Source organism: Streptopelia decaocto (assembly GCF_964273445.1).
Source record: "Streptopelia decaocto genome assembly, chromosome: 1".
NCBI classification, from domain to species: domain Eukaryota; kingdom Metazoa; phylum Chordata; class Aves; order Columbiformes; family Columbidae; genus Streptopelia; species Streptopelia decaocto.
The window spans coordinates 83,417,243-83,431,265 of NC_138663.1; the positions used below are offsets into that span (position 1 = coordinate 83,417,243).

A 14,023-nucleotide genomic window follows, 5' to 3' on the forward strand; every position below is an offset into this window, starting at 1 on the left:
TGGCTGGGGCAGGATGTCATTTGGGCTCCTCCTGCTCCTTTGTGGGTGTGGAGCTTTTATCACGTAGCCTAAGGAAGAGGACTGAACTGGCTCCTCTTGCCCTTTTACACAACCCTTTTTCTGTTGGGAATAATATTTTAACAACATCACCTGAATACCCATGAAGGGAGTGAGGGGAAAGTCTCACCCATTTAACCTGCTAATTTCCAGTTATGTGTGGTCAGGTGACCGTGCCAAATAAAGAGCACAAGTGAAATTAAAATGTGACTGATCCATTCCCCCAGAATCTGGTGATAAAAGTGATGGCTAGTCCCAAGATAATTTTCCTAACAATAAAAAACTGTCATAAGTCAGCTTTCTTCCCCCACCCTTGCTGTTTCCTGGAGTCAAAATGCTTGTCAGTTTCTGAATTCAGTGAAGACTCTTATTATTTGACAGTGTTTTTGCCTGAGATTCAATGCATAGCTCTTCATGACTCTCCTGGAAGGGTCTGGCAATTGTTTGACCTGAAGGATGGAGAGCAAATTTATATGAAACACAGTTTTGATTGAAAGGGTAACCAGTCTAGGTCTAAATGCAGCTGCAGGGTCACAGGTCAAGCTTTGCTCCCATAGATTCTCACTGTGTAGGAAAAATACATTTAAAAAAAAACAAAATAAAATAATCAACCAAACCAAACAAAAAAAACCCAAACCAAATTATCTGGAATCTGGGTCTCATCCACAGCTTTGGGAAATGGGAAGAGCATCTGCCTGTGCTCTTTGTGTGGCTCTGTGCCCATCACTGCTTGTTGCTTGCCTCTCTATTTGAACGACAGACTGGAAACCGCGATGTCATGCAAACCACCCAGGATTCTACCATAAGCTGGTATTTGCGTGCCATGAAAAGTGTGGTGAATACTTTTCCATGCTGGTTCCCAGATGCTCGCTCTGGCACTGGGCAGCAGGGGCAGCAGGGGCAGCAGGGGCAGCAGGGGCAGCAGGGGCAGCAGGGGCAGCAGGGGCAGCAGGGGCAGCAGGGGGCTGCCCGTCGGCCGCCCGGCCCTGTTCGCCGTGCACCATAGCGGCCCGGCGGCTCAGCACGCACGCTGCCGGAAGGCCGCCGGCCTCAGTTTTCAGTCAGAAAGCGGTGGGAGTCGCTGTTTTCGTGGTAGGTGGTTTTTTTTTTTGTTGGTTTGGTTTGGTTTGGTTTTTTTTCTGGTAACTGCGGGACGCCGGGGAGCTCCTCCCTGGCCCCTCCCACCGGCCCCCGCCCATAACAGAGGCGATAAACGTGCGGCTCCAGCGGGGCGTAGGCGTGGTTGTTGGCAGGGTCCGTAGTGGCCGCGTTGCCGAGAAGCCGAGCCGCGGATTCCGTTAGCTGAGGCAGCCGTTGGCCAGGCACCGGGAGCTTCTCATCGGCGGTCGCTCGCCGTTAGTCGCCGAGGATGGATAACAAAAAGGTAGTGTGGGAGCACGGATTTCTTCTACCTCCTCCGGTCGCTGCGAGGTGGTCGCCGGCGGGCAGCCGCCCTTCGGGTCCCCGGGCCTTTCGGCCGAGGGCCGGGGAATGGGGGATGTGGTCGCGACTGGAGGGTGGCCGGGACTCATCGCCGCCTCGTTGTCTGGTGCCGCCGGGTGTGTGTTGGTCGCGGTGATGATGGATGCGGTGGTGGTTCCGGCAGGGCTGCCGCCGCGGCCCTTTAGCCGGGAGAAGCCCGGTCTGCGGGGTGGGAGGACAGGCGCTTTGAGAGGGGTCGCTGCAGGTCGTCAGATTGATTTTCGTGCGCGTGGCCTGATGATTCACATGGTGCTCTCCATATTGTATTGATCACGAGGTTTATTTTGCTGGCAGCGCACCACTCATTTGTCCTCCCAGGATTCGTGATGCTGAAAGCGGATTACTCTTGAAGGCATTTTTTTTTAAATGGTGCTGGCACGGCCTATAATAAACGTACTTTTAAATTTCAATAAGAAATCAAAACATAACTTTTCCCCCCTTCTCCCTTGGAGAGCAGGGGGCAGAGCCTTTGTCGGTATCGTAGTTCCATCTGCAGCTACGAGTGAGGCGTGCACCAGTGGTGTGAGCTAATGACTGCGTGTTTGGAAGCATCAAGGGAGAAAAGTAGGTAGGCATAAGGAAAGAGAGAGACAGCAAATATCCAGCTGAACCCGGTGTGGGATGCCGGGGGATTACAGTTACACAGGAATGCCAGAATCAGGGAAGCCCGGCGTGCTCACCGCCATATTGATGGGAGATGCGGCTAGTGTGAGAAGATGAGGCAGAGGAGAGTATCTGGTCAAGGTCGCTCAGAGGAGGGCTGAGAGGGCTGCTTTAGCTGGGTTCAACAAGTTGTACTGCTCTGAGGTTCCAGTCAGTGAAGGAGAGAGGGGGGCTGGTGAGAGGCATCTCCTGGATAATGAACACTGCTGATGTCTGTGGTCGGAGGGAGGGGTGATGGTTTGAATTCCTTGCTGGTGTATAGACTTCAGCCTTTAGTTAGGGTGGGTGTAGCTGTACTATTTCTGAGCTCCCTGTTTGCGTTTTGGGAAGTGAGGCATTTCCAGCAGTAACAAATGATGCATATATTAGATCACGGTCTGGATCACTGGAGGGGATTGGTCAGGCCATGTGATGTCTAGGTGGTATGAGACCTGGGTAGGAGATAATAGCAGGCAACAGCAAGAAGAGTATGAATACCCTCTACCTTCCTCCTGTATGTACCATGTAGGTAAGAGGTGCCCACAAAGGTACCCTGTGGTCCCTGCTGCACCCAGAAGAAAAAGTCCAGCTGTGACTATTTTAAGCCATGACAAAGCATAGCCCTGGGGGAAAGATGCTCTTGTGTTGAGTCACTGTTGAAAATGCAGAGAGCTGGGTTTTGTCCTCAGCTTCGTTATACCTGCTGATTAGGGATGGACCTGGCCTTAGATATCTTAATGCCCTTTCACAGGCATCCAGCTGCTTTGAAAGAGTTGTGTCATTGTGATTTGGTGCCAAGTTTCCTTGTGACAAAAATGAGGGATGTGGTCCCAGGGTGGCAGGGAGAAGAAGGCCTAGACTGCCTAGGGCAGAGGTGTCAAACTCATTTTCACCGGGGCCTACCCCAGCCTCATGGTTGCCTTCAAATGGCCAAGTGTAATTTTAAGACTTCAGAAGTAGTCACATTTATGCAGTCCTAAAATTACATTTGACCCTTTGAAGGCAACTGTGAGGCTGATGGTGGCCCTTGGTGAAAATGAGTTTGACACCCCTGCCCTAGGGAGTATTCAGGTGTGGACACTACTTCAGGAATCATCTGCCTCCTGCAAGAAAAGGACCTTGTCCCCTTTTGTCTCTGTCTCCACCACTAACCTCAGCAGGAAGAGCGCTCAGCCTGAGACATTTATATGATATAGGTGGGGGAAACCATGCTTGAGAGTAATTTCCCCATTTTCTGTTTACTGAGGCCTAACTGGTTGCTGTTTTGAGGGTTGTGCAGGACAGATGCATCTACATTCTTGACTTGAAAGATTGGTAAAGGTGGTGTGAGCACTGGCAAGTGGTTATTGGCTGTTTAAGGCAGCCTTGGGAGTCCTTGTTCCTGGAGCTGAGTCGGAAAGTGAGATACTGGAAGAGATGTGACAGTAGGCCCCATGGAATACTTTTATCTCCTGTGCTAGCCTTAGAACAATAATTGGAAAGCCTTGGAAAAGGAACTGTTAATATTTTTGGAAAAGCTTCCAGTCCCTCCTGAGACAGAAACATATTTCCAGATTGTGCCAACCCAAACACTGGCCATCTCAAGTGCCAACTCCTGAGTCACCTGCTCCTCCATACCTCCCTAACGCAGCTGGCTTAAATGCCACAAGTTTTAAAAATGTAGAAAATGCCAGATGCTTTTGACTGACACTTAAATTTCTCAGGCTGTGCGACTTTAGGTTGAACCTTCAAGCTTACTCTGAGGGTTCAGTAGTTTATTTTAATTCAATAGAGATTCGCACACATTCAAATTCCAGGGGCTGTGCTTCATTTAAAATACCAAGTATTGCCACAGCATCAAGAAAAACGCGAAGGTTGGCAGCACTGCTGCCGCCTCTGTGAGGAGGCTGCTGTGCCAGGTGCCCTGGGGCAGGGTTGGGGAGCTCTAGTCTGGGAAAAGCAGGCCTGTTGCTGAAGAGTGCATGTTTTAACGGTGTGAGTGACTGCCAGAATAGCTCTTGGGCAGAACTGAGATTCAATTTATGGGAACTTGTCATTTGGCATGGGGAAGAATTAGACCCTTGTTGCATTACATGCCAGCAAAAGCTTTTCTGTAAAGCAGATCAACCCAAAATAACTGCCACTAATGCAGCCAGTGTATTCATTACTAGTGAGCTGAGAATAGTTGAAGGTCAGGAGACAATAAAGGGGAAGTCCTGGTTTCTAGTCACAACTTCTTACAGTTGCATCTCTTTCCAGGGTCTCTGTTACTGGTAGCCACTCTTGCTGAATCTTGCATGTGGTACCTATGACCTACAGCTGCTAAGTTGTGTAGAAAGTAGCCGAATTAACCAAATAATTATTTTCTCTCTCTTTCTGCAGCAAGTTACAGCACCCCTTATCTATGCTGTTTCCATTGCTGCCATTGGATCTCTCCAGTTTGGGTACAACACTGGTGTCATCAATGCTCCTGAGAAGGTGAGAGAGAGAATAAGTTAGGGAGATGGTATGAGTGAGTTGCTGATGAGAAAAAGGTATAAAAAGAAGAGCTGTCTTCCAAAGAGCTACTAGTTTTGTTGTAGTTTATGAAGTCAAGAAGATATTTAAACCCCCTTTCAACTACAGAATAAACAGGAAGGGAAAAAGCTTTGGTGAGAGAGTGCAACTAGAGAGGTTTAATTTTCTTAACTAGGAGTGTGGATGGGGCAGGAGGGGTCCATCTGCCATTTCCTGGGAGGTCCATATTTGGTGCATGAAAGAATGTGAGCCACTTCAGTTTTGAATCAAAAGAAACCAGCCATGGCAGAATGTAGAGAGCAGCGTGAAGAAAATATTTGAAGGGTTGGTAGGCATTACTGTTGCTCTAGTTTAGTTTATCTCAGGGACCACCTCAGGCTTCTTTGTTTATTCAGTCTTTATTTTAAGTGTAGATTCAGTGCCTGTAAAAGGGTTGTGACTGGGGCACTCTGACCAAATTGCCTAATGACTGACTATAGGCTAAGAAAGAAGAGATTAAGAAAACTAGAAGTGTGTTTTTCTCTTAACTATATGATGGTTCCTTTCTTTCTCGAGAACTGAGTCACCAATACCACATCCACCCTGTCTCCGGGAAAAGATGTCACATCACATGTTGGTGGGGGAAGGGTCCTCCCTAGCTAATGTCCTGCTGCCATCTGCTGGGGGCAGATGCTCTGAGGTTGTGTCGCTGTCAAACCTTGCAGAATTTCCCTCGTTATCAAAGAGGATGGCTTGGAAATCAGCAGCGCAGCCCTATCACATGACCACAGGACAACGAAGGACTATTTTACATAATGCTGCAGTCTTTCAGGCTTAGCTCAGTGAAACTTTCTGTGTCTCTCAAACTATTTCCATCACAGAAAGCCAGTCCCTGCTGTCAGAGTTCTTGTATTGCCAGAAAGTTCCTTTCCATTCTCTGGACACATTTTCTTGCTCCCTCTCACTCCCAACTGTCTCTCACCACCTCCTCCCCGACTTCCTCCCCAAGAACCACTAGTCACTCACATCATCCAGAAATATTGAGAAGATAAACTTGTTTTCCTTAATCATCAGTGGCCCACCCCAACCACATTCAGCAAAGCAAGCTCTCCCTCATTTTACTGCTACCTGTCTCCAAACTTCTCAGTGAAAGTTCCTCTTTCTGCACTCTGATGTTTCCCTTCTACAACTTGTCACCTACTGAAATTTTAGGTCCTGTTCTTGCTTCTTGCCTCCATGAGAACAGAAGGAAGTAGTAAACTCCCCTCTTGCTAGTGCAAAATGCCTTCCAGTGGATTGTAAATCTGTTGTCTCTTGCAGATCATCCAGAGGTTCTTCAACAAAACCTTGTCAGAACGGAGTGGGAAGGCTGTCTCCTCAGAGCTCCTTACCTCTCTGTGGTCCCTTTCTGTGGCCATCTTCTCAGTAGGTGGTATGATTGGCTCCTTCTCAGTCAGCCTGTTCGTCAACAGATTTGGCAGGTAAGATGGGAAGAGGGATTCAGGCCATTAGGGAAATTTTCTATTCTGCAATGGAGTGTTGAGAGGAAGAGGGCAGAGGTGAGATGAAGGGAGAAGAAAGAGGCTGAGGATGAAGCCCTTGGGCTGCAAAAGGAAAGCAGAAGAGTTGCAGGCCAAGGCAGGAGCTGAACAGGAATTACTCTGTTCTCCTCTCACCCTTGAGACAGGGAGGTCGTGGGTGGGTTTACCTCTTTCCCAGTGATTTTCCCACTGTACTGGCAATTTAAGCTCAGTCTTGACATCTTTACCCTGGCAGGAGGAACTCCATGCTGCTGGTGAATGTCTTGGCCTTTGCTGGTGGCACTCTCATGGCCTTCTCTAAGATGGCAAAGTCAGTGGAGATGCTGATTATTGGCCGTTTTGTTATTGGCCTATTCTGTGGTCTCTGCACTGGCTTTGTGCCCATGTACATCAGTGAGGTCTCTCCCACCAGCGTCCGTGGAGCTTTTGGCACCCTCAACCAGCTGGGCATTGTTGTGGGCATCCTGGTGGCCCAGGTAGGCTTGACAAAACCTGATCCTGCCCTTAGGGGAAAGGGGCTGTGGGGAGGGTGGGGAGGGCCATCAGGTGTGGCACATTGTCCTGTCATTCACTAATGTGGGGGTGAGAAACTGGAGTGTTTACATCACTATTTCTTTCTAATTCTTGGTGTAGATCTTTGGTCTGGAGGCAATCATGGGAACTGAAATACTTTGGCCACTGCTTTTGGGGTTCACCATCTTTCCAGCAGTACTGCAGTGCGTGGCTCTGTTTTTTTGCCCTGAGAGCCCCCGTTTCCTATTGATCAATAAGATGGAGGAGGACAAAGCACAAGCAGGTAAGAACTAATCTCTGAAGGGGTAGGGCTGTATTCCTGCTCCCAGCCTGCACTGAATTTGAGTGGAAGGCCAGGAATGACTGGAGCCTGTGGTGGATCAGGGTGTGACACCCAGAGGGCAGCAGGCCTACCTTCCCATCCTTTAAGTTTCACCAGAGCCAGGAAGTCTGCGAAACCTAGCGTCACACCAGTGAGCACACTGGAGTGGCACCTGACATGATGGGATGTCAGCCAGCTACTGCAGCTCTATCAGCTCCTCCTGAAAGGCAGAAAATCAGCTGACATTTAACGTGGAGCTTGAGGGCTGTTTTCCATCTGCTACTGTAGATGGCTAGAGTCAGCTCTGGGAAGTCTGTGAACAAAATTAAGGGGTCAAATATAAGTTTGATTGGGGCCTAGTTTCCATGATGACCACAGCACCCTGACCTCTGGGTTGAAAAGATGGAAGGCTGTATGTAGAAAGAAGCTCTATCTCTCCCATGCGGCAGGTCCAAAGACTGACTGTTGGACCAGTGTGCCCTCTCTGAAGCAGCAGGGCAGAGTGGGGGTTGTGTGTATACCCAGCATTTTTGGATTTCTTCCTCCAGTTCTCCAGAAGCTCCGTGGTACGCAGGATGTGTCTCAAGACATCCTGGAGATGAAAGAAGAGAGTGCTAAAATGTCCCAGGAGAAGCAAGTAACTGTGCCAGAGCTCTTCCGTTCTCCAAGCTACCGTCAAGCCATTATCATCGCCATCATGCTGCAGCTGTCCCAACAACTCTCGGGCATCAATGCTGTGAGTTATTTTCTTGTCCCATCTGCTGGCCCTCCCTTATATCTGGCTACACTTGCACTTGTCACTTACGTTGAGACAACTGTGCTTCCAAAAACTGCTTTTTCTGCCTTGACTGGAGGTCACTGTTTTGTGATAACTGCAGAGATTGCCAAGATGGAAGGTGGAGATTATATTTGCTTTCACTTTTCCCACACATATCCTGGCAGCCTTGCATCAAGTGAATGAACCTTGACTGGAAGCATGCTGTTGTATTTAAAAAAACACAAACAACAACAACAAAACAAAAAACAAAAACAAACAAACAAAACCACAAAAAACCACACACACACAAAAAAAAACCCCAAACCAAAAACAAAACAAAAAAAAAGCCAAAAAAAACTCCCACAAACTGGTGACTGCATTCTCAGGTGACATAACAGAAGGCCTTCAGAAGTCTCTGAGAGGTGTCCTATATGTTGCTGATCACTTCAGCACAACTTCTGAGTGTTTAAAGTTGTAGCACAGCACTATAGAATCATAGAGTAGTTTGAGTTGGGAGGGACCTTCAAAGGTCATCTATTCCAGCCCACCTTCAATCTTCAACTAGATGAGGTTGCTCAGAGCCCCATCCAGAACTGCATACTCCAGGTGAGGTCTCACCAGAGTGGAATAGAGGGGCAGAATTATCTCCCTTGACCTGCTGGCCATGCTTCTTTTGATGCAGCCCAAGATACAATTTGCCTTCTGGGCTGCAAAAACACATTACCAGCTCATGTCCAATTTTGCATCCACTAGTACCCTCAAGTCCTCTGCAGGACTGCTCTTAATCCCTTCATACCCCAGCCTGTAGTGATACTGGGTATTGCCCTGACCCTGGTGCAGGACCTTGCACTTGGCCTTGTTGAACTGTAGGACCCGTTTCACATGGACCCATATCTTGAGCTTGTCTGGGTCCCTCTGAATGGCATCCAATCCCTCAGGTGTACCAACTGCACCACTCAGCTTGGTGTCATCCGGAAACTTGCTGAGGGTGCACTTGATCCCATTATCTATGTCATTGGTGAAGATAATATATTTCACTGTAAGTGCTTTTTGTTGGGCCTGCAAACAATTAGAGAGGGAACAAGAGGCATGGTCTCAAACACTGGAATGATGACAGTGTCCAACTTTGGCTTCTCTTCCCAGGTATTCTATTATTCAACAGGGATTTTTGAAAGAGCAGGGATCACACAGCCTGTGTATGCCACCATTGGAGCTGGCGTGGTAAACACTGTCTTCACTGTTGTGTCGGTAAGTGGAACAGGGCCTTATGGTGAGAGGTAACTTGTCTGCCTGGGCTTCTTTGGGAGGTGTGACTGACAGGGTATGGCAAAGCATTGGGCTGGGCAATGAACTATAACAGCAGAGAATGCATTAAAAGCATTATGGAAGAGGAGAAGGGGAGAAAGAGATGTAAGTTTAGAAGAAAGGGACAGTGAAAAGGAAGTGCATGGGGGAAGAGAATGCTGAGAGAAGGCAGTAGCAAAAAACAGAGAGGAAAAGTGTGCCAAGGGTGAATTAGCCTGGTGACCTGCCTTGAGCTCACCACTGTCACTGAGGGCTACAAGCAGATGAAAGAGGTACGAGGCAACCCTGAGCAAGACAGCCTCTTCTGCTCTTGCTGCCAAAGTAACAGATTTTTTTTTTTTTTTTTCTGCCATGTTTCTAGCTGTTCCTGGTGGAGCGTGCAGGGCGCAGGACCCTCCATTTAGCCGGTTTGGGTGGCATGGCTGTGTGTGCTGTTTTTATGACCATCGCTTTAGCTCTGAAGGTAATTAGTGTTCTTGTCCAGGCTGACCCCAGCATGGGACCTATTAGACTATACATCTGCCTTACCCTGGAATTCTGCCTTGTATGGGTACAGCTTGGGCTAGAGCTGAGTGTGCAGTGGAAAGCACAACTGGAAACTGTGCCACAGTGCAGCTGAGAAAGTTGTGACACTGGAGATGCTATTATGTTGTGCCATATTTCCCTCTCAATTTGCAGCTGATCATGTTTTGTTCTCTTGCAGGACACTGTGGGGTGGATCAGATACATCAGCATTATTGCCACTTTTGGCTTTGTGGCTCTTTTTGAGATTGGCCCTGGCCCTATCCCCTGGTTCATCGTGGCAGAACTCTTCAGCCAGGGACCACGGCCTGCAGCCATGGCAGTGGCTGGTTGTTCCAACTGGACCTCTAATTTCTTGGTGGGAATGCTCTTCCCCTATGCAGAGGTAAAGACCCAGTCTACAAAGCACTGTGAGAGTTCTGCAGCATTGGAACAGGTGTCCAGAGAGTGGTGGTTGAATCTTCATCCTTGGAGACCTCAAAACCTGACTGTATGACCCTTAACCACCTCATCTCTCCTTGAAGTTGTCCCTGCTTTGAGCAGAGGGCTGGTCAGTCTTCCAGAAGTCCCTGATTCTGTGTTCTGCTTGTTACTGAAGGTTAAGAGTGTTGTGGCTCACCTTCTGTCTTAACTGTCTGTAGCTTACAAGTAGCTGAAAGAGCCATCTTAATTAGCACATCAAGGCTTTCCCTTTAAAAGCCTCAATTTTGGTCACACCCATGAAGATAAGTGTTTCAGAAGCCCACAAAATGCCCACAAAAAATGCTGTGTTGAAAAAAAGTCAGTAAAGATGTTGGAGAAAGGTTTTAGGATTTTGACTTGTCAATAGCAAATGCCCTTGCATTTAGGTTTATGAGCTTTTCAAATTAAAACTTTTTTTTTTTTTGTCCTTCTTACAGAAACTATGTGGCTCTTATGTCTTCCTCATCTTCCTTGTTTTTCTGGTCATCTTCTTTGTCTTCACATTCTTCAAAGTGCCAGAGACCAAGGGCAGGACTTTTGAAGACATCGCCAGGGGCTTTGAAGGACGAGCAGAAGCCAGCCCCACATCACCTGTAGAGAAGAACCCCATGGTGGAGCTGAACAGCATACAAACTGACAAAGAAGATGCCTAAGATTCATTACACACCCCTTCTTTGACTCTTACATGCTTAAAGAGTCATTAAAAGAAAAGAGTAAAGAAAACTATGAGAAAGAACTGGGACTTTTTTTCCCCTCCCCTCAATTGCTGCTATTTTTTCTTTGCACCCACATACTCCATATTCTGCCAGGCTTACCAACCTTAAGCAAATCTGATATGGGTGATCCCATGTTCAGGTACTGGAAGGCACCTGGCACTTGCAAAAATAATCTCATCTTCTCTGTTACAAACATCAAGACAACAAACAAAAAGCTGGCAATATTTTTGCTTTTCTCACCTGTAATTGCTATTTGGGGTTAACATACTTATGCACGCAGTGAGCGTTACATATTTGAATCTAATTACTATTTTTGTAGTGAGTTGAAGTGGCCCACCAAACAAGTCCCCAGCCCTTTTTAGTCTACTCTATGTGTATGTGCAGTGTTACACTGGAATTTAACAAGCCTACCAAAAAGCCATCTCCTTGCTTTGTCCTATCCAGTGTGCACTTTTTTCAGCCTCAGGAAAAAGGGGACCAAGTTACATGCATATTTTTCCCTGCTATTTTATTTTTTTGTATAGACAGACTGAAAGCATTCTTTTACTTTTTATTTATTTGTATGTCACTTTGTAAATATTTATTTTTTTAATGGTGTACAAAAATGTACAGATAATGAAATTGAAGATGTTTAAGAGAAATAGCTATTCTAACAAAAGATGCTGTGGACTTGAGGTGCAATAAGACTGTGAAGGAGAAATGTACTAAACAGGAGGTTGGGTATTTTGGATATTATGTACAACAGAACCAGTCTTGCACATCACCTTTAAGTTTTTTGTGCCCTTGGGAAAAAGAAAAGCAAGTAGTCATGTACTTGTGAGAAGAGGTATGTTTGATTGCCCACCAAAATATCTGTTATTGGGGATGTTTTGGGAGGCAATTTTAAATATCATTGCCAAGTATTGTTTGGAAAGCATGGTACTGCAGTGAATGGTTGTTTATATTTTCAGTCATGGTTAAGCATTGTATGGGATGATTGAGGGTTGTGATTGCAAACCAGAAGGTAACTTTTCCTGCCTTCTCTTCCCTGCTCTGCTGTATTCTAGTAGGTCAGAAAGTCTGAAATTTTCAGATTACTACTTAAAGATGTGCGAGGATAAAAATTATTTTCCAAAGATATGTTTTTCTTAGCAATTGCTCGTATAAATATTGGACAGAGGCATGTAGCCTGACCCTTCTGGACAAAGGCCTGGTCAGTTATAGCATGTGTAAGGTCATAAAGGTTGCAATGCAGGACTAGGGACCAGAGCTACTGGAACTGGCTAGCTTAGTGTGAAAGGTCTGTAGTGCTCAGTCCACTGGTTGGTTGTAGGCCAAATGTTTTTGCACCATGCATCCTCTCTGGAAGATTTGCATGATGTTGTGATGCTCACCAGTGTGCAGCATGCTGCGTAGATGTGTACAGGTCTGTAATACTGCCTCTGTTAAAAGGGACATGGCAGACAGTAATTGTACATCAGTAAATACTGGTCTCCCAGCTCATCGTACGGTTAGGCAATCGAGTATGCATACATCTACCCTTGCTGCCAAGCTAGCACAGTTTAGTTGAAGAAGGCAAAATATAGCACATATGGTATAACTTGCGATCAAGGGTTGGGAGCTTTGCTTCACTGACTGCAATACTCTGTCAAGAGACACTCCAGGCCCTTGTCTATCTAGATCTGCACAAACCATCTAAAGGTAGCACAAAAGTAGGTCCGATTTAAACTCCTGCTCCAAGATCTTTGGTTTTGGACTTGATCAAACTCAGATCTAACTGCAAATTCATGCTGGAGTTTATCACTGGATATCTTAGAAGAGAGGCAGGACCACACATTCCAAGATGGGTAAAAGGAATAAAGGTTCAGAAACATAGCAATGAGACCAAACTTGTCATTGCATGGATAGCCCAAGCTTTCTTGACAATATACTGCTTCAGAGCAGGTCAGTTTTATCAGTAACTAGTGCATTATCAGTAACTAGAATGATGACATTTCTACCTTCCCTAATGAGAAACAGTTGCAAAGAGAAGTAAAACTTGCTGTTAAGTACTTCCTGTGACTTCACTTGAAATATTCCAGCTTTGCACAATGCAATCCTATTACATCCACGTTTCCCTAGCTTTCTATCAGGTTTCCATGCCAGATATTCTCAGAAGTATTATATTACTTTTTTTTCCCCCTACTTTCATATTTGGCTCAGTTATACAGATTGTGTCCTTTGAATCTCCAGCACTTCCAGACATGATGTTTCTACGTGGGCATCTCTATGTTAGCAAATTACCCCTGCAGCTGTGCATAAGAGCGTTCCATACTTTGCATCAGAGATGTGTGTTGGCTTGGACCGAAATGTGTAGGTCTTTCTCACATGATATATCTTTGTTTTCTTCTGTAACAGCATTGTGAACATTTTTGATGGGTTTTATATGCTTATTAATGTGGTTATTTCCTGTTTTTAAAATAAAAATTATAGAGCTAAGTATCTGATTTGGATTTCGCCTTTACCCTGCAGGTATTTTGTTTCTTTCTCCTTTATCAGAGCCTGAGGCTACCTCCTAGAATGTCCGCAACTAGTTTGTTGTAGTGGAAATGGTAATTTCTCACAGCCTCCATGCATATTGCCTTAATTCCCTTACTACTATTCCTTAGGAGTTTTTAAACTAAAAGGTGTTCTTCTCTGGCTCTTGTTTGCCCAAATCTTTTTGTCTGCATCCAAATCCTTTCCTGGTATTTCTCAGAGGAGAGGGAACTGGCTGGTGGTTAAGAATCCTGCCCAGAGCTAAAACATCTGAGACTTCTGCCCCTGCCCTCTTCTGAGTGCGGTCCTCAATTTCTGCCATGAAGGTGAAGAGGGATCCTTTCCTCTGTAAATTGTTTTGCTCCTGCTGTCTTGCAAGTGATCTTCATCTCCTCCTTGGAAATCTTGCTTGTGTACGCTCATACTGGGTGTCTGAAAGGAGCTGGGTGGTAAAGAGGAAAGCCCTGTGCCTGGAGAGAGGCTGGTCCCCAGGAGCTCCTCCCTTATCACAAGGGCTGTGGCATTTCCAACCTGCTGGAGGTCTGTGGGGTGCTCTCACCCGTGGCTTTCTTGCACCCACCTATTGCCATGAAGCAACAAGCTCTTGTTCTAATGCACTTGCTTCCCTATCATACAGCCATCTTACAAGGCCAAGGAATCTGTATCTGTTTCACAGGCAGAAACTAAGAAGAAAGGATGAGGATGATGGGAATGAGAGGAAGGGAAAAAAAAC

At 46.3% G+C, this 14,023-nt stretch overlaps 1 protein-coding gene across 1 annotated transcript; it reads left to right on the top strand.

Moving 5' to 3' along the window:
- The first annotated feature begins 1,302 nt into the window (after positions 1 to 1,302).
- Positions 1,303 to 13,251, top strand: LOC309435384 (solute carrier family 2, facilitated glucose transporter member 3). The gene is made up of 10 exons (XM_082043565.1): positions 1,303 to 1,441; positions 4,543 to 4,638; positions 5,977 to 6,137; positions 6,433 to 6,673; positions 6,831 to 6,993; positions 7,581 to 7,768; positions 8,933 to 9,037; positions 9,456 to 9,557; positions 9,798 to 10,001; positions 10,516 to 13,251. Exons 1-10 carry the CDS (start codon positions 1,427 to 1,429, stop codon positions 10,729 to 10,731), a joined length of 1,491 nt encoding a protein of 496 aa, XP_081899691.1. The 5' UTR covers positions 1,303 to 1,426; the 3' UTR covers positions 10,732 to 13,251.
- The last annotated feature ends 772 nt before the right edge of the window (positions 13,252 to 14,023 follow it).

Bases quoted from the DNA above. Each gene is read 5' to 3' on its own strand.
- LOC309435384 (XM_082043565.1), top strand. The intron at 6,674-6,830 runs GTAGGCTTGACA...TTCTTGGTGTAG, and splicing joins TGGGCATCCTGGTGGCCCAG to ATCTTTGGTCTGGAGGCAAT. The intron at 9,038-9,455 runs GTAAGTGGAACA...CCATGTTTCTAG, and splicing joins CTGTCTTCACTGTTGTGTCG to CTGTTCCTGGTGGAGCGTGC.